We start from the raw sequence: 21,023 nt of genomic DNA on the forward strand, positions 1-21,023 counted from the left end.
GTTTCATTTTAGTTTCGATCGCCATCATCAACCGATGCAAATGGAGGAGAACCGACTATACACAGATTTAGAAATCTTGGTAAGATGTCATTAGTGTGCCGGATTGGGATAGTTACAATTATTTATCTGATTATTTTTAACAGGAAGCTCGTGCCAGAGGTGATGCTGACATGCTAGAAGTACCCCATTCTTGCCTCCGTATTGGCAGAGAAATTGGCAAGGGGGCTTTTGGACGGGTTTTCATGGCCAGTGCAAGCAAACTGCCGGGCTGCAATGGAATATTGATAGTAGCGATAAAGCAACTTAAAAGTGAGTTTGATCAAATTTTGCGAATAATTTCATTCATTTGATTAAACCTGTTCATACTGCCGATTGTTCATGTTGGCGCCTGATGTTCTATTTTTTACGAAGCAATAAGGAAAATGTTCCATTTAATTATAATACTACTATTGTCCCATGCAGCAATTTTACGAGTACTACGCGTATTCATATTTTATTAATAATCTTGTGCTTACCAATTACATAGAAAATATACTTGTTAAGCATGGAAACTGGGTTCTGGAAGAAAACTAACTGTTGTGACGCCACAAAACATGTTGAATACTGTATTCTAAAACTTATTTATTTATTTCTTCAAACATTGTAGACTGCAATCTTATTCTATAGCATTGGTTTGTGTCTTAATTGTATAGTTGATAATTTATTGTTCAATTACTTCCAGAGTGTCCCACGGCGGATGAGTTCGATGAGTTTTTAGACGAGATTGCAATGCTGAAAAGGGTAGGACGGCATCCCAATATTGTTACTTTGCTCGGCTGCTGCACCATAAAGGAACCGTTGACTATGATCATGGAGTACATCGGTTGCGGGGATTTGGTATGTTGGTAAATTGGTAGGTACAGGCATGTTATCAAGTTCTTGTCCTCTGTTTTCAGTTGGAATATTTAAGAAAGATTCGTTCGAAGCACTTAGCTAGAGTAGCTTGTCAAGAGGCTGCTAATGCATCATCAGTAGAAACTATCAGTTTGCAGCAATCTATGTCAAATCAGTCTAACAATACGGTGTTTGGACCGATTATCAAATACATGGACATCTTTCATACTTCGTAAGTTTAATATTACTGTCACTTTTTTGGCATGGATCCAATAAAATTTGTCCCAATCAAATTTCTGGCTAAATCGTGTTATAAATTCAACTCTGTCAAGTATCAATTAAAATCATTAAAACGTTTTAATTCTTTCGGTAATAGGAGCTCTAATTCGGACACATCATACATAACACAACCCGACACTGTTTTAAGGCCATCAGTAACAGAAAGTAAGTACTACTTTTGCTCCAAATGCTTGTTAATAATTTTAGTACAAGTTATGAATATGCGTATTTGATTTGTATGATTGTGTACCTAATAATTCAATCGCTTTTTCGACATCGGTATCATGCTTCTCCATCATTCTATTCATTCATCTAAATTTATAACAAAGCCAAAACATTCACCCACCTATCCACCCACATGCGTACTTTATGGTAAGGTTAAAACTGTTTAACTCATAATCACTAATGTTATTCGCCGGTACCTATATGCTAATTACATTTCGATATCATATTGGATTTTGATATGTACGCCTGAGCAGAGAAAATTCTTTTTTTTTTACAGCAATGTACACCACATTGGGTAGCAGCACTGAGGGAGATGCCGAAAATGTGAAAGAGAATCCTAGTTCGATTGAATACGTTTTAGACCACAACGAATTGCATGATTTTGCAAGACAAATTGCGTGTGGGATGCAGCATCTGGAAGAGAAGCAGATCACCCATCGGTAAGTAGAGAGACTGTTAGACTTAGGATTGTAGCACTAGCCCTGCAGTTGTCCTGTCTAGAGTGACTATATACAGAGTGGCGACAATGTCAAAATTGGAATGATAATTATCTGTCAGTGTCATTCCAATCGAGACGACCTATCCAACGCGTATGCAGGAAACAGAAAGAAAAACCTTGGAAAAACCGCATTGCATACATTTGGGATGACTTGTCGCCACTCTGTATATAGTCACTCTAGTCAGTCCACCAATACAGTGGAGCCCCGTTCGTTTGAACGATTCCTTATGCAAACTAACGGGGTTAGTTTTTAATTTGAACAACTGGTAACCCTAAATATGCTGGAACTTGTGTGAACTGGCTGCCCTACTCTTTGTTATTGTTTTGGTGGTTTGATTCAGTTGGCAGTTGCAAGCAGCAAATATTCATTCTCTGATCGGATTTCTACCATAATCGTTGGAAAAACGCAATGTGAAACAGATTAAACACACTAGATCAGCACAAACAAATCGTGTTTATGTGCATTGTCTGCATAAGCAAATGATGTCATATTGAGTATGACGTTTGAACGATTTTTAATTTGCACGTCGTGCAAACCAACGGGGTGCAAATTAAAAAGTGTTCAGGTTAAAAACGGTCAAACGAACGGGTGTCCACGGTAGTTGGCTGCGAATTCGGTCGAACAAAAAAGCAGAAGACCAAATTCCGTCTTTGTCGTCAAAGACTTTGCTTTTTTGATATCGAAAACATTAAGTGTTTAAAACTAAAAATCAAGCTGTTACCCTGAAAAAATAAGAAAAGAAAACAAATGTTTCCATTTAATTCTACATACCTGGGTCTGGGTCCATATCCTTCAATTTTCCAATTTTTAAAAGTATTAAACTCCAGTGAAAACTCGGTTTTATTTTACCGAACTATCGGTGGTTTCATACTGAAACTAAACAACGAAAACTCGGAAGCAAATCCAGCAATCAGCCTTTTTATGACAACTCCGGTTAGCACAATGTGTCTTAACTAACTAATCTAATGAATGGGCATTTGCATAGGAACAGAATCGGAGAAGGAAGCTTTTTGGTAGAAATTATCTAGGCTGAGGGGGGTGTTGTCTATCCGTGTGTCTAGCAGGTACTGCGTCAATGAAACCGTTAAACTTAGCTCACGTCAGGCACAAAAGGCCATCGGATAATTTTCAAACCCCACCAAACTATGCAAGCTAGTGAAAATTCAACTCTACAATAATCACGGTATAATGTTCCTCTATTTTCAGAGATCTAGCCGCCAGAAATATTTTGATTGATGAAAGGAAAACCCTGAAGATATCAGATTTCGGACTGTCGAGAACAGGAATATACGTCAATACAAGAAACAAAAAGGTAGGTTTCGTCATAACAATCTAATAGCTCTTTCACTACAAGGCGCAGCATTATGTTCATGTATTATAATCCTAATACCTTTCAACTGCTTCTGTTTGTACAGGTTCCGTTGCGTTGGCTTTCCATAGAAGCAATGCGTGATAATTTGTATTCTAATAAAAGCGACGTTTGGGCGTTTGGCATCGTGTTGTGGGAAATTGGAACGCTCGGTAAGTGAACTGTTTCACTAGTTGCACTTCTATAGTAATTACTAACGTTGCAAGACCGGTATTTTCCTCGATGGTGAAGTATTGCACTGCATCGTCAGTGCGAAGGAAAGCAACATCAGACCAAAAATGCCGGATCTGTCTTAACCGTCTCTCATAACAGAAACTCGATTTGATCCTATCGTGTTGTAAGCTTGTTACATTTTGGATGTAAGACCGCATAGAATGAGAGTTTTTTGTAATTAATCTTAGTATAAACTAAATCAAATCATAGCACAGAAGATTTTGTTACAATATTTGTTATTTCAACTCCATAGTAACGAGACCAATTTTATAACAAAACGTAAAGGAGGTTTTGTAATAAAAAAACAACAGAGTGAACAATGAACTCATGTATCTTATTATGGATATATTATAACAGAGAGTTTTTAATAACAGGCTGAAGTATTCCTATCCTAATAAAGTAAATTAAACAAAGTAGGGTACGGGAGGGTATTTTCGGCCCATTAAGCGGTAGCCTGAGCAATATTCAGGAATTACGTTGAAACTATAGTTATTCGAGACAAGATTTTTATACCAATTGATAGAATAACATTTACTAAATATCGCAGTGCATTTTGGTCTTAATGAAACGCTACTGAATTTGAGTTAAGGCCCAGACACAATGCATACGGATTTTACTACGTTGCGGCAATTTGACAGTTTTTCCATGGGTTTTCTGTCAAATGTCCGCAACGTAGTAAAATCCGTATGCATTGTGTTTGGGCCTTTATAGTCGCGAGAAATGATGAAGTTGCTGCGGCTAATTTAGACCCATTTTCTGTAGTGGGCCCCCACTGTGGGGGTTCCCCGGGGTAAGTGGGAATACTGGGTAAGTGAGAACGGAGCTCATAACTCGTTTCAGCCTCATTTCCAACTGAACCTTTCTAGGAAATAAAAGTTACAACTGAAACGCATACATTAAAATTATAGATTATTTAGAATTGCCATTCCAAACATCAAAATTTGACTTTGAATTTGCGTGACATTTTCAATTCGCCTTGTAAGTTTGACGTAGCTTTGTATATATGATATTTTGGCTGCAGGCTTTCGTGAAAGTTTTTCTAGCAGTAGGTAAACATAATGAGTGTATTAACAAGTTACACCCGAAAACTAGTTGTTTAATTTGACAAACGGCATTAAATGAATTGGTCAAAATGAGGTCGGTACTTCAGAGCACCTGGGGCAAGTGGGACTATTAAAAATAAATTGTTTCAGCACAAAGAGTGTCTGTGCTGAAAGAATTTCGAAATAATGGCAGGTATAGATTACACAGTCGAATAAACTCTAACTATGCATTTTTTAGGTCCCACTTGCCCCGGGGTACCTTATGTGTTTTTTGAATATTCGGCAGAACAATAAAGCCAAAGTACAAACTATAACAGTTATAAAGCAATTCCCTAAATAACTGAATGTGTGTATTGCGCTTGCGCCCATCGTAATTTCTTACTTGCGCAATCTATACCTATAAGAATGGATTTCTGTCTGTCTGTCAGGATGTTCCTTATAGAATCGAAAACTACTGAACCAATTGGCGTGAAAATTTGCATGTAGAGGTTTTTGGGGCCAGGCAAGGTTCTTATGATGGTTAGAGACCCCTCCCCCACTAAGCGGGGGCACTTTAGGAGGGGTGCTATACAAATGAAATACAAATTTCTTTATAACTCGAGAACTAATCAATCAAATGGAACCATATTTGGCATGTGGGTATTTTTGGAGGCTAGAATTTTTTCTATGATGCCCTCCGTAGAGATGACCTCTATCTGGGTTTATTTATTTTCCTAGATCTACTGACCTCTATTACTTTCCTTCAGTTGGGTCACCCCTGCGAAATGGTACTTTCTACGAAAAGATTTTCCGTGAAATGGTACATCCCGCGAAATGGTATTCTGCGAAACTCTATATTCCGCGTTATGGTCAACCCAACCGAGAATTAGTGTTCCGCAAAATGGTATTCGGCGAAATGGTTTGTAATGATGGCGAATGTTTAAATGCTATCCACTTTATTTTATCAGGCTAAGCAATGGGAAGAGTTGTTTTCTATTTTACTGTGAGGAAAATTTGTATATTAACCCTCTAACGGGCAACACCGTAAAAACGATGCAATCAAGCTAATGACTATTTTATCATGAAAGTACACACAAAAAAAACCTTACGTTCTGATTTTCATGGAAAAATAATTATCTGGAGGAGCACCAGGTAAGAAAAATACCAATTTCTCCTTTTCTTTTTTCATGTCTAACACTGCCCAGATATTTTTTCAATTCAGTTATATTACAAAATTAAAATAATGCATGAGATTTACTCATAGAAAAATGGTTTAGGTCAATCATTTTGTTCTAGATGTCCTTTTCCTTCAAAAGTAAAAAAGGGAATATTGGCGCATTAATTATTTTCGGAATTTTGGTTTTTGAAAAATGATAACTTTTGAATGCATGGTCAGAATATTATGATATTAGTATCAAAATGTCAAGAAATCTGTTTTGAACACATTTTGCATATCGCCAATTAAAAACAAATTTCGTATGCGGCGCTGGAGCTCCAAAAGCGAAGGCCGTCTTTAGACGGTCTTACCCGTTAGAGGGTTAAAACACCCATGAACCCCTCAGAAACTTGCAAAACTCGAGATTGTGATAAAGGTCATCCGAGATCTAGGATTTTTGTACAACACAGTTTAATTTGTGGCAATACGAAGTTTGTCGGGTTAGCTAGTTAACAATAAAGCTGATTTTTGGCATATTTTTGGGGCTTATCAAAGGATTATCGTCTACCAAAAAGCTGTATCTATTTGAAAAAGCCTGATGAATAAGCAAATAGCACTAGCCAGGGGCCTATTCGGTAGATTACTGTCCTTCAAAAGCAGATCATAAGAGAGACCGATAGATAACGCGATTAATTGAGTCAAAATTCGCACGTAAATAAAGAGGACGTTAATTCGAATTTCGGACGTAAAACGAGAGAACGTTAATTCAAATTTTGGACGAAATACGTAAAACGAGAAAACGTTAATTCGAATTTCGGATGTAAAAAAGTGGATTTAAAAAGAAATCACGCAAAATAAATGGACGTAAAAATAGATTTAATGCACCGTGATCCTTCGCTGATAGGTCCTTCTTTAATCTAAACCCCGGTAATTATATGATTATATGATAATATTATATGATATCACATTAACCTTCCTAATGCATTAGAAAAAAGTTACATATTATGCATTGGGGTCGAAAACGACCCAAGTTTTGAAATTGCTCTCATTCATCCATTTTCAATCCGAATTTCGTTTTCTTTACCTCATTTGAAAGCTGTGGCCAAAAACTGGCACCCAAGGTATGTTAGGGGATATTTGTAGACTAATGGCCACTTCTGCGTCGGTTCCGGAACACCCACTACCAGGTCCCGGGGGACATGTTTATATTTTGAGATAATTCATTTTGCGGCACATCAAATCACATTGGCTTGATAAAATAAGATTAATGGAAGTACAATGGGGACATTTTGGACTCAAACGGCCATTTTCCCATTGGTTTCGGAACATCCAGTATCTGGTTTTTGAGGACAATTTTGAATTTTAGGATGATTTATCTTGCCACACGTTAAATTACGTCAGCCTGATATCATTAGACTATTGAAAGTATAATAAAGACATTTTGAAGGCAAATGGCCACATCAGCTTTGGTCCCGGAACATCCGGTACCCGGTTTTTGGGCCCATTTTTGTATTTTAAGATAACTCATCTTGCGACACATCAAATCACATCGGCTTGATTAAATAAGACTAATGGAAGTAAAATTAGGTCATTTAAAAGCCAAATGGCCACTTTACCACCGGTTCTGGAACATCCGGTACCTGGTTCCGCGGGACATTTTTGGATTTTGAAATAACTCATCGTGCGGCACATCGAATCACAACGCCTTGATCAAATAAGACAGTTACAAGAGGTTTGAGGACAGTTTGAAGACAAATGGCCATTTTATCATCGGTACCGAAACTTCGGGTGCACGGTTTATGAGAACATTTTTGGATAGGATAATTGGATCATAGGATCATGCGGCACATCAAATCACATTGGCTTGATAAAATAACACTAATGGAAGTACAATGGAAAAATTTTGGAGTCAAAATTGCCATTTCACCATCGCACAGTGGTCGGAAATTTAAAATTCTTGGCCAAAACCTCAAGATGATGAGATTCCATGTTTTTCGGGCTGCTGATTTCAAAAATGGTACTGAAAATGTGAAATTCACAATGGCTGACCCAAAATGGCGGCTTGTTTTGTTAAATTTTAAAGTTTTTTATGTAAATTTCATCTAAAGGTGACTTTTAGGTCGTTGAGCTTAACAATAAAACTCAAAATGTAAAATAGCTGACCAATATGGAGGACCACTTTTGTATCTTTTAGTCCTTTTTAGTTTATATCTGGCTCAGCAAGTTTTTTGGTTCCTTTTTCAAGAAACAAAATTGAATTAAATAACAAATCAAATTTAAAATCGCCTTGTTTACCCTATTAAAATCGCAAAATTCTATATTCTATTAGGTTATGCAACATTACTTTAAAAAATAATATTAATCGGAATGATCATCGCTGCTACTTTCATCACCGTCGCCGATTTTATCGCTGTCAGTGTCATTCAATGTTGTGTAGCGCAACAACACGATTGCAAGCAATCATTCTTCGAAAAATATGTTCCATTATCTTCTCACTCGTATATTTCCTTGATGCTTTATATTCATGTTGCGCGATTCCCAAGCTCCAGAATTTGTGCGGACACTTTCCAATGTTCAATAATACGTCTTGCAGTATTTTCGTCATTAGAATTGCCCATCCCTGGTTTCGAGCGATCAATAAGCAAGTTTGAATGCTTATGCATGTTTGTATCTATAATTTCCATGTTTCAACCGTTTTCTTTTCAACCTTTTGTGCGTTCACTTAATTCGGCAAATAATAATGTGGCCCGTCTGCCTTAATTTCTCCTTTTGGAAAACCTGCTGCCAGTTACCCTCTTCCATTCGTTAATTTGCAGAAGCTATAAAATGAATCGTAAGAGTTATTAATAATCTGTCACATTAAGAACGATCAGGTGCTGTTAGGGTCAGTAGGATCGTTGAACTAGCCTCGTAATTGTCCTGTACTCGCGAAGTCTGTCGATAAAGAAGGGTAGTGTCTAAAGACGGTTATCCCCTAGGCTTTGCTCTGCACCATCAACGATTTATTTGTAAAGAACAGGATAATTTAAAAACTAGCACAGGTTGTTTGGAGCATCAAAAGCTCACAGCTTTCTCGTGGAGTTGCAAATAGTTGCAAAAAAGCTAAACACCCCTCGAACCGTCACAATCTGACGCTCACAAAAACATATAACATTCGACGGCACCTCGCGGCACAAAAAGTAAATGCCAACTTCATTGCGCGCGCTAATTGAAAAAACTAGCATTTGCGAAGGAAACTTTAAGCGTTGTAAAAGTATATATACAACGAGTAAAACTGAATTCCCATATAACGCTAATGAACTACATACCTTCAGAAACGTTATCCATTTTGGTTGATTGTTAGTTGATAATGCGATAACGAACCACATGCGTTATTGCCAAGAGCCACAAAACGTATGCAAGCCGCACTAGCCAAGAGTCTCTCATACACTGATGTTTGACAGTACGCCAAACCGCAAATCTACATTATCGATAGTTGATATTACAGGATATGATAAAATGACTTATTCTACGTGTAATTATGTTAGAATATGTCATGAATGATAACTTTCGATTTTGGAGGTTTTGGCCAGGTTTTTAAGGTTTTCAACCACTGTGCATCGGTTCCGGACTGTGCGGTACCCGATTTTTGGGGACATTTTTGGATAGCAGGGTAATTCAGCTGCCCCGAGTTACCCCATTTTACACTTCATTATAAATATCGACTGACGCCCATTGTACTTCCATTATTGTTATTTTATCAACGCGATGTGATGATGAGTTATTTCAAAATCCAAAAATGTCCCGTGGAATCAGGTACCGGATGTTCCAGGACCGATGGTAAAGTTGCCATTTGGCTTCTAAATGACGCTGTTTTTCTTCTATCAGTCTTATTTTATTAAGCCGATGTGATTTGATATGTCGCTTTATGAATTATCCTAAAATACAAAAATTGCCCCAAAAACCGGATACCGGATGTTCCAGGACCAAAGCTGATGTGGTCATTTGCCTTCAAAATGTCTTTATTATACTTTCAATAGTCTTATGTTATCAAGCTGACGTAATTTGACGTGTGGCAAGATAAATCATCCTAAAATTTAAAATTGTCCTCAAAAACCGGGTACCGGATGTTCCGGAACCGATGATGAAGTGGCCATTCGGGTCCAAAATGTCCCCATTGTACTTCCACTAGTCTTATTTTATCAAGCCAATGTGATTTGATGTGCCGCAAAATGAATTACCTCAAAGTATAAAAATGTCCCCGGGACCTGGTAGTGGATGTTCCGGAACCGACGCAGAAGTGGCCATTAGTCATCTAGACATCTAATACACCTTGGGTGCCAGGTTTTGGCCATATCTTTCACATGAGGTAAAGAAAACAAAATTGGGATTGAAAATGGATGAATGAGAGCAACTTCAAAACTTGGGTCGTAACTTTTTTTGCTGTCGCTCTTCTAGATGTCGCTGAAAGCTGCAACTCCCCCACAATGCTAATTTTCCAAAGTTAGGAAAAGTCAGAAGATTTCAAGTCTCTAGCTCGTTCCGTTACTGAGTATCAAGCTTTGTAAGTATGCCGATGGGTCGAAAACGACCCCAATGCACTAGGAAGGTTAAAAAATGGTCAAGTGTCATACACAATTGACGGTTACGTTGACCGGTAAATTGGAAAAAAGCAAAAAACTTTAGAGGTTTCTTCTTGCTGGTTGCCACAAAAGGGATGTTGAGAATTCACGTACATTTGATGTTTACAACACGTTTGTTTTCCTCTAATCAAAACCACAGAAAGTCATTGGGTAAGCGCCTTTCGCGTATGTATTTGACGTATTTGACGCTTAAGTGTCTTTGGATAGGTTACGTAAAATAATCTTTTACATCTTTTTATTTTGACATAGGACTACGTCTTTGTTAACTATACTGGGACTGGGTAGCACTTTGTGGAAAGGAAAATAGAAGTGCAACATTTGAATGAAAGATTTCAAATATTAATAACTACTAAACTACTGAACGAAACTAAACAATTTATAAGTCGTTGAATAGATAAAATGACCAATAATTTTTGGGGGGAAATAAGAGAGCAATTTTAAGGAGGGCGTAAGAGGGGGGGGCTCCCATATAAATGAAATACAAATTTGCTCATGACTCGAGAACTAGTCAAGCAAATGGAACCATGTGGGCGGTTTTGGAGTCTTGAATTTATTTTATGATGGTTAGAGACCTCTCACCGCTGTGGTAGGGGGATAAGGAATCTCATACAAATAAAACAGCAATTTTTGCGTAACTCCAAAACTAATCGAACTCGAGAAATACGAGACTCTTCCATAAAACATTAGTCAAGAACAAGACCACAAAAACTATCTATAGTTACACTGGATCATTCAGGGGGAGACGACCGCGAGTGTTGCCCCGGCCACTGGGGAGAGGACAACCCCCTCGCAGAAGTCACCACTGTCTAGGTTTATTTGTTTTCCTAGATCTACTGACCTCTATTACTTCCCTTCAGCTGGGTTCGAACAAGCGACAGCAATGGTACATTCCGTTTAGGTTTTTCGCGAAATAGCATTCGGTGAACTCTTGTTCAAGTTGTCACGGCGAACATTGCTATCCGTTTTCTGGCTAACCAATGAAGGGAGTTGTTTTCTACTTAACTGTGAGAAAAAATTGCAAATTTGTATATTATACTGCCCATCCCAGGTAACCAATAAGCATTAACATAAGTAGCCAATCGGCATATCCGGCATTTTATACTACACGTTGTTATATATTAGCTTTTTGACTGCACAGGTGTTGTAAATTGGCATCCAAAATTCTATTCAAATTCTTCATGTCGGTAATTAGCTGCAAATTAGCATTGTCAGCACTATAAGAAGGTTAGCAGTAAAGTAGCTGTATATTTTGCTAAAATAGCATTTAAGTAGCATTTAAGGCGACTTAAATGCTTATTGGCTTGCATTTGAGTAGCATTAGTGATACTTATTGATTACCTGGGATGCTTTCATAGTTATGTAACTGCCAAAATGAATCATCTAAGGTCGAACTCCTTAGATACGCAAAACTCGAGATTGTGACAAAGATCATCCGACATTCATGATTTATGTACAACACAGTTTAATTTGTGGCAATACGAATTTTGTTGGGTCATCTAGTTCTTTATAAAAATGCGATAACTAATGAATATCAAATTTTGTTATGTTAGCTGAATTTGATATTCATTAGGTGTGGATGAGGTATTGGCTCCTGTTCGGGTTGTTATCTTGCCAATGTTCTTTTATCATTTTTTTGAATTATTTTCTTCCTATGTCAATTTAATTTTATTTCAAATGTTGGTCCGTATAATAAGGACTTAAAAAATGTTGAATTACATAAATTTGAAACAGAAATTTGACATTGTACAGTGTACTATACCCCGTCCTGGGAGTAGTAGCGGTTATTTGAAGAGTTCAAATGCTGACGAGAGACTGAGGTTAATTAACAACGCGCTATTCAATTTTTTACTCAAGAAGGGTATGAGAGGGTATTTTCAGCAGGTTTCTAAATTCAGCCTATTTGCCTCTTCTTTCGCCAATAAAAATACTTTGCCGACACACAATTTTAATATGTTATAACTATTTTCTCAAGACTGTAAGTAATATACTATTTTTTATTCAAAGTACGCCTGAAACCACCTGCTCTTCCACTAGAACTAGGCCATAAAAATGGATACCGAAAAAATGGATACCATCGCTAAATGGGCTGAAAATACCCTCGCGTGCCCTACTTTTTTACATGGTTTGTTTTTTCGTTTATTAAGTACGGGGCAACTTAGGGACCATTCATTTATTTTTCAATACATTTGGGAGAGGTCCGACGTTCGTCACGTGTTGTCCCTGAGTTGCATCGATCTTAAGTAATCTAAAAAAACAAACCGTGTAAAAAAAGACTTGAGTGTATATCGAAATGAGTGTAATCCGGTTATTCTTATTATAAACTATCGATTTATATTATATTCAGGCGTCAATAACTAATCGCAGTCATTTTCAAACTCATTTATAGGTGGATATCCGTACCCAACGGTCAGTAACCACGAGCTGTTGGCGTACCTGCATAACGGCAATCGGCTTGAGCGGCCCGAAATCTGTAGTACCGAATTGTATAAGCTGATGCTTAATTGCTGGAAAGCCGAACCAGAGAACCGTCCATCATTCCAACAAATTAGCAAATCACTGCAGCCCCATCATAGAATTTATATCGATTTCAACGAAATTGAGCCAACATACGTGTTCCCACCTACATCTGAACAAATCCGGCAAGCCCTAATCAACAATAAGTAATTCGGTGGTAAACTTAACGAAGACAATGAGCTTTGGTGACCTCCATAACTCAAATGTGTATTTGTAAGCCGGTAGATAAACTTCCCTTTTTGACGGCCGGCGACGGCGAATTTGTACCTTGAGATCAGAAGTATTTATAGTCGGTAAGTGTTTAAGCGTCGATTCTAAAAGTGGAACGATGTCTGTGACTGAAAGTGCTTTAGGTGTATTGTTCAGATAACGTTGTTCCAGATAAATATACAAAGTATCGCAGAGAAATACAATCCTAAATGTTTTTTTTAACTCTTATGTAATGAAATGGAACTATCCGAAATTGCCTCAATAAAATTAATATTAGTAAGTCAAAGACTAGGTTTTACATCCCGTCTTCGAAAATTGACCTCCTTGTGGAACTTCGCTACTGGAATCACTCTTCTTTCGCAGTCAGCAAGCCAGGTAAGACGTGACGCCGATTAGCTCCAGCGTCTTTCGAGTGATTCCAGTAGCGAAGTTCCACACTCCTGTTCTTTTCTGATGAATTTGCAGCCATTTTACCGCCTTTTTTAAAGTTTACGATGTTAAGAAGCGAATTGGAAATTCCAGGTTTTGTTGCACTAGGAGATAATATGAGTACAATTACCAAAACCAAACCAAAATCTTCGATGCTTTGTTGTCAACTACCAGCTCCATCCCGGAGCGAAAAAACAAGGCACCTCATCGTTCCGCACCTGGGATCGGGAGGTCGAAGAAACCGGCCAAATGAGGAAAAGTACCTGGCCAAAATGAACATTTTTATGCAGAAGCGTCGGTTGAGGCCATTCGTGTTTGAGCAGCAGGTGAGGAAGGAGCGTGCGAAGGTACTGCAGAAAACTGCTTTCCGGCGAAGCGCGATGTAGTGGTCATAATGGATGACGAACCTGCTTGTCAAGCATTGGATGGCAACGACTGGCAGAGGAGCGGATACTTTACGTCCCCCACTAAGCAGGTAAGCAATAACGTCAAATATATCTCGTACATCAAGTTCCCGAAGAAGATCTTCCTGGGGCTCACGCTCGGCAAAATAGAATGCCCAAGCCACTGTTCTTTCCTTCGGCACTTGCGGTGCTTGGGGATACACAGCACAAAATGCCTGCCGAAAGTTGTCACTATCATCAAGCGCTATCAAGCGACGGAAGCACTCCTCCGGCATTTGCTCTTTCTCCCAGTTCCTGACAATAATGATCGGATGGGCTGCTTCGTACAGCCGTTATTTCCCTCCTCCTGTATTGGTGACTTCATTGCTTGGCCATCGCTTACAATTTTTATCCTGTTCCTGATGATCTCCGTGTTTATCTCTCCATTCAACAGCAACAGCAAGTGCTCCTTCTGCCTGGCTACTACCGCCATTTTGTCACTAAGCAGGCGACCAGCACTGTCATTGCACAACCCAGGCATGGCGAAATCTGTTTGTAGAGACTTCGTGCCTTATTGCTGGCGAATCTATCCTGGGCCCGTGCTCCTCGTACTCACGTTTTTTTAGACGGTAGGTTCTTTTTTCCGCAGTTCAAGTCTCTCAGCACCTTTCTCTGTTCTGACGTGTAGCCGCAGTGAACCTACGACTCCTGAACCTGGATTTATGGCGTATTCTACTGCCACGCCATCTATCGTCAACCACTAGATGTGGAAACGTAGCATCCTCTCAGTACGAACCTTCGTCGCGTTCGACACCTACTTACTTATTTACTTACTTACTTACTTTAGCAGCCGGGAGCCTGGGTGATCTTATCATATCAAGAATTCCTCTCCATTGTACTCAGACCTGGGCTACTCGTCGCCAATTTGTTGCGCGTCTTGACACACGCAAGTCGGCTTCAACCTGGTCGAGCCATCTAGCATGTTCGGCCCCTCTATTCCTGGTGCCGGTGGGGTTCTTGAAGAGAACGGATTTCACTGCATAGTCCTCCGGCATCCTGGCGACGTGACCGGCCCACCGTAGTCTCCCAACTTTCACCAGGTGTATGATGGGAATATCTCCAAGTACCCAGGTAACCAATAAGCATTAAAATAAGCAGTAAATCAGTCGTTTATTAGCATCCCTGGCGTTTTATACTGCAGGTTGTTGTTTATCAGCTTTTTGACTGCATAACTGTTGTAAATTGGCATCCACAATTCTATTTAAATTCTTCTTGTTGGTAACTAGCTGCAAATAAGCATTGTCAGCACTATAAGAGGGCTAGCAGTAAAGTAGCCGCATATTTTGCCAAAATAGCATTTAAGTAGCATTTAAGGCAACTTAAATGCTTATTGGCTTGCTTTTAAATTGAATTGGAAATGCTTATTGGTTACCTGAGTAGTGCCTGTAGCTCGTGATTCTTCCGCCTCCGCCACTCTGCGTTTCCCGTTTGCACTCTGACAAGAATAGTCTGCAACACCTTTCGTTCAAATACGGCAAGTATGTATGTCTTCCGTAAGCAAAGTTACTTTCTCAAGTCCGTAGAGGACTACCGGTCCGATTAGCATTTTGTACATCGTCAGCTTGAGCTTCGTGCGGCGGCATATGCTCCTTGATCGAGGCGTCCTGCGGAGGGAAAAGTAGGCTCGATTTCCAGCTTAATTGCGTCGTTGGATCTCCTTACTCGTATTATTGTCGGCGGCGACCAGAGATCCCAAATATACGAACGCTTCAACCACTTCCAGTTCATCGCCGTCAATAGTCACTGCCCGTGGGAGGCAAATGTTGCTTTCTCTGGAGCCTCTTCCTACCATACATTTAGTTTTCGACGCATTGATTTGTAATCCTATCCTCCTAGCCTCCGTTTTTAGTCTGGCGTAGATTGCCTTCGCCGTCCCAAGGCTTCTAGTAATGATGTCGAGGTCGTCTGCGAAACACGCACTCGCCCCAGGGTAGCTTTCATCAGCTGCGTTAGTTTGGCTGGAAATCCGTACTCGTGCATTATCTGCCATAGCTGTTCGCGTTCAACTGTATCATATGCTGCTCTGAAATCCACAAAAATATGATGCGTGAACACGTTGTCCTTTCGACATTTCTAGAGGATTTATCGGAGAGTAAAAATTTGATCCGTAGTAGCACGGGTCCTCATAAAACTCGCCTGATACTGCCCTACGAATTCTTTTGCTATTGGAAATAGATGACGCAACAAAATCTGGAAGAGCACCTGTAGGCGGCGTTGGCCAACGTAATGTCGCGGTAATTACAACATTCTAGCCGGTCACCCTTTTTGTAGATGGGACAGACTACACCATCCATCCACTCCGCCGGTAGTTTCTCCTTCTCCCAAATCCTAGAAATTATCGAATGAAGGGCCGTTGCTAGCGGTTCTTGGCCATTTTTGTAGAGGGTCGGTCCTTTCCGGCGGCTCTATTATTATTTGTAGGCACTAGTTTGTAGTTTGTAGGCACTCCAAGGTTAACTTCCGTTGCGTCTCCTGCCGTTATTCGACGCGTTCGTCAACCTTGGGCTAATCTAACACATGAAGAGACACTGATCAGAGTCGATATTTGGTCCCCGAAAAGACCGTACATCGATGTCATCCGAAAAGTGTCGACCGTCAATAAACATAAACACATGATCGATCTGATAGCTAGAGGCTCTATGTGGATGCCTCCAGGTGTGTTTCCGAATATTCAAATGTAGAAAGCAGATGCTACAGATGTCCACTCTGCTTTTCTACCGCCACCGCTACTGTAGATGTAGATGAGGTACTCGGAAGAAGTGCTTGCAATACGGTCTAATGCACGGAACTCCCTTTCTCGGAAATTTGACCACCGAACTTACTGAATAGCAGCGACCTCCACTCCGACACACCTCGAGGTGTTTCATGTAGAATTTGGACATTCTAGGCACCAAGTTTCCAATCGTAATCCATTAATCGTTTCTTTGTTCTTGGCTGTGTCTTATACTAATTGATCCGTTCCGTATTTCCATTTTAATTGTTCGTAGTAAATGAGAGCTTTGGTATACTACCTTACTGGTTTGAGCCGCCCCTCACCTAGGGAACGGGCCCTCAAGTTCGTAGCTCCTAGCTTGGCTGCTCCACCCAAGCAGCAATGTAAGTTTTATTGTACTCTTATGGCGGTTTTCATGACCAATTTTGGTCCTAAATGCCATCATAAGAGTGTAATAAAACCCAAATTGTTACTTGGGCAGTATGCACGCGAAGCATTTTCAGGTATGGACATCGATCGTCATCGTTTGACTTTGATTTTTGAGGAGGCGCTAGGTAGGAGCTTGAGAGAGTCAGAGGTATATTTGACGCATCTTCCAGGTAACTCTCTCCATTTCATCCCTAACGGCTGCTAACTCTTCACAAATGCTGACAATGCTTATTTGTAGCTGATTAACGACAAGAGGGATTCGAATAGCATTTTAGATACCAAATTACAACCTAGTATACAACAGATATGCAGTAAGAGAGCTAATATATAGCAACATTCAGCTGAAAGCCCACAAAAAGGAAGATTTACTGTGTACATTTAATGCATATTGTTTAATTGGAATGTCCAATAAACAGATTTTAATTTAATTTATTTAAAAACTGGATGAAAATTTTGTTAAATTAAGTTCAGGAATGCAAGATGGTGTCCCTGGAAATATTCTATTACCTTTGTGTAAATACATATTCCATACACTTTTATTTTATAATCATCCTAATCATATATTTGAACGTGGTGGCGCTCGTGTAAAAAGAACAGCATTCATTACCAATTTAGTCTAAGGCCCCGTACAGAGTAAAAGCGACAGCGACGCGACGCGACTTTGCTCACATTGTTTTAAATGCGCAGCCCTGCTTCCGGCGAAAAAGAGTTGTGTATTTAAACCAGCGAGCGAAGTCGCGTCGCGTCGCTGTCGCGTGCACTCTGTAGGCACCCTAAGGCCCTGTACAAAAAATTCATTGGTTTAATGCCGTTTATCAAATTAAACAACTAGTTTTCGAGTGTAACTTGTTAATACAGTCATTATGTTTACCTACTGTCAAAAAACATGTACTTTCACGAAAGCCTGTGGCCAAACTATCATTTTTAGAAAGGTGCTTCAAATTTACAACGCAAATTGAAAATAGCATTAACATTAGCATATGAGGTTGCACACATCGTAGATGGCTGTATAATCGCATTATATAACTGGCTACGTCCGAACAACCGCAGGGGAAGTGGGTAAGAATGTTAGTGATAGCATCTACTGTTGAGAGTGCTGGGAAACCATACTACTTTCACAGATGTTACAGGTAAACAGAGGATATCGTGTTTTAGTATGGCAAGGTAAACAATAAGGATCATGAGGATTCAATAATAAAGTATGTATATATGGAGCATATATGGGCATAAATAGAAAAATATCACCAGCAATCCATCGAGTGAAATATAATTGCGTCATTTAAGTTTACATCAGTGCATCTAATATCCAATAATTTAATTTTTCGTTCTGATATCCATGTACATTATTTAAACTTGTTATGACCAAAGGAGGCACTTGATGAGTTAAAACGAAACAAATATTTAAAATAACATATTGGGCTTACCTGTTACCAAGTCCTTGTGGTTCGGTTGTCTCCTAGCTTAGCTACTCAATAGAGTATTGCCGCGTGGAGGCGCTAGGTAGGAGCTTTGGCTAGCAAAAGCTATGTTGGTCGCATTCTCGTTTGTCTTCCCCATTTCATACCCATTTACAACGCAATTGAAAATAGCACTCAAATTTAAAGTACAATTTTGGTGTTTGAAATGCCAATTATAAATAATCTTTAATTTTAATGCATGCGTTTGAATAGTATCTTTCATTTCTAGAAAGGTTCGGTTGAAGAAAATAAGGTTGAAGAGAGTTAGGAGCTCCGTTCCCACTTACCCCGTATTCCCACTTGCCCCGGGGTACCTTATCTGTTGAAATCTGGGTTAAATCATGGAGAACAGACATCCAAGTAAGAGATATCTCTTTGTGTAAATTTCCAAAAAACTGTCCAATTTCATTAGTTTTAGCAACTCGTATTTTCATGGTGCTTCAATCTATTATTATACCATCCTAGTGGAAATTGAACTTAAAATCCAGCATCAATCAACCAAATCGGCACCAACTTTTCAAAAGGGCCAATCTGCAAAATGTAAACAAACCGAGTGAGGGTTATATTTTGCTGGACTAGCAAAGAAACCCTCACTCGGTTTGTTTACCTGCAAAATGTAATTGGCCCTTTTGAAAAGTTGATGCCGAAATGTTTGTCAAACGAATTCTCGCTGGCGAACGAACAAACTGTCAGTGCTTTCCACCAGACCCTGCAGGGATTTATTTGTATTCTTTGTTCTAGCATTGGCCTATGCCAATGCTTGGACAGTGCAGATTGTTGAAAAAATAAATGACAAGAGAATCGTCATCGGTCAATTTGCCAAATGGATTCGAATTCACTGTTTTACATGAAATGAGTTCTGCGACAAAATAAAATTTGAACCGCCTTGAAGCGATGATTTCCATGGTGAATGGTTAAGTATAACATATGTGTGATTTATGAGAAATCATTACTAGCTAATTAGCTAGACACTGCTATCTATTCCTATATGATTCATAATAGTGCACTATTTTTGTTCAGATTCAAACTTATACAATTTGTATAAATATTTTTAGAATTAAAAAACACAAGCATTTAAAATCTATTTTATCAAAAGTTATAACTAAACTGCCTCTAATTAGTACCTGATTCATAACAAACCATGTAAAGATTTTATCTTAATTATAACACATTGTGTTAAAGGTTAATTGTCAACATTTCACGATGTTCCAAAAATAACACTGCTTATAAATATATATTAGTATTAGTACCTGTGAAGTGACGTATTTAATGTACGTTTAAAATGATGATGGTAATTAAAATAAGTTTTGCAAGTAACATAGTTTGTTATAAAAGTAATTTGCAAGTAACATATTTTGTCATTAAAGCGAAATGTGTCATTCTTAGTGGTGGAATCTATATAGCTTATTCATAACTCCATGTCCATTCGCAAGGAATATGCTCCATGTTGTCTGTAAAGCCGCGTAAAAAGAAACTCCAGCATGCAATTCAATTTTTATGAAAAACCATTTTAATAAGACTAGCTCTTGTTTGATTACATCTTAATGTAATGTAACGTAATCTAATGATCAAATTGCATTTTTCTTGAAAAAATAACTACTTTTGATTTAAAACGGAAAATGTGATTGGAAATTGTACAGTTTATAAGTAGGTAATAGAAAAAAAATCACTGAAAAAAAAGAATTCAGTATATAACTGGGGCGGGAGCTAACCTGAAATGTTATGTAGCACAGTATATAAATCTAAACTGGAACATCGCATTCTGGTCACAACGAAATCGGGCTCGTTTCAATTAACACATGACTTCGTTTCGTGACCAACTACTACGATTTAGATCAAGTTGAGTGATTCGTCATGCATGCAAGATATAGCCGCATATTTTTCATACTTGTTGACAATTCAATTTTTTTTTAAATAGTACTCCAAAAATAAACTTTTGACACCATCTAGTGCTTCTAACTGAATTTGAATTGTTGATGTCAACACTTGAAACAAAATGTAAGATCTTTAACGGATATATCTGATCACAATTGATGGATTAAGGGGAAAATAGTTGGCTAGTTCCGAAAACCAACATTTTATAATCAGCTTCAGAGAAAACAACCAAATCTTTAAACACACATCATGTTTCTCCTCTAAAAAGGAGACTGCACAATTATGAAACTTATTCACAGTAAAAGTAGCGGTCACCTTTCTTAGGTAGAATTTTATATTTTAGAAAACAACACAATTCAATGAAAATTTACTCAAGTCGTGAAATTCTCCGCATACTTGATAGCAAATTTAACAACTTTTAAACCAAAGATTGTTCTAGTGTCGTATGTCTAAAAGAATTTCATAAAATATTACTGATATGGATACGGATATGAAAAACAATTTACCAATCCCACCCGGATCCGTACAGATTTGGTTGAACATTTCCATAGTAGGTATTTGTAAGCATGTCCCGTTTCTGACAACTGCACGCGAAGCACTAGCTGCAATAACAGGACGACGACACAACGATGCACGGTGATACCGATATTGCTGGCAAGTCGCATTTGTTTCTGCTTACACTTTATAAGAAACC

The 21,023-nt window shown here is 38.7% G+C and overlaps 1 protein-coding gene across 2 annotated transcripts in view; it reads left to right on the top strand.

Moving 5' to 3' along the window:
- The window catches only part of LOC128742703 (platelet-derived growth factor receptor alpha), a 123,440-nt gene extending 110,256 nt beyond the window's left edge, over window positions 1-13,184 (top strand). For both annotated transcript variants that reach the window (XM_053839142.1, XM_053839143.1), the window contains exons 14-22: window positions 13-79; window positions 144-309; window positions 722-876; window positions 936-1,105; window positions 1,250-1,317; window positions 1,655-1,817; window positions 3,084-3,189; window positions 3,293-3,398; window positions 12,646-13,184. In XM_053839142.1, coding sequence (XP_053695117.1) covers window positions 13-79; window positions 144-309; window positions 722-876; window positions 936-1,105; window positions 1,250-1,317; window positions 1,655-1,817; window positions 3,084-3,189; window positions 3,293-3,398; window positions 12,646-12,923 — 1,279 coding nt within the window. In that variant the 3' untranslated portion in view covers window positions 12,924-13,184. The remainder of the gene's footprint in view (window positions 1-12; window positions 80-143; window positions 310-721; window positions 877-935; window positions 1,106-1,249; window positions 1,318-1,654; window positions 1,818-3,083; window positions 3,190-3,292; window positions 3,399-12,645) is intronic.
- Window positions 13,185-21,023: the final 7,839 nt, after the last annotated feature.

The sequence above is a fragment of the Sabethes cyaneus genome, chromosome 3 (assembly GCF_943734655.1).
Source record: "Sabethes cyaneus chromosome 3, idSabCyanKW18_F2, whole genome shotgun sequence".
Classification (NCBI taxonomy): Eukaryota; Metazoa; Arthropoda; class Insecta; order Diptera; family Culicidae; genus Sabethes; species Sabethes cyaneus.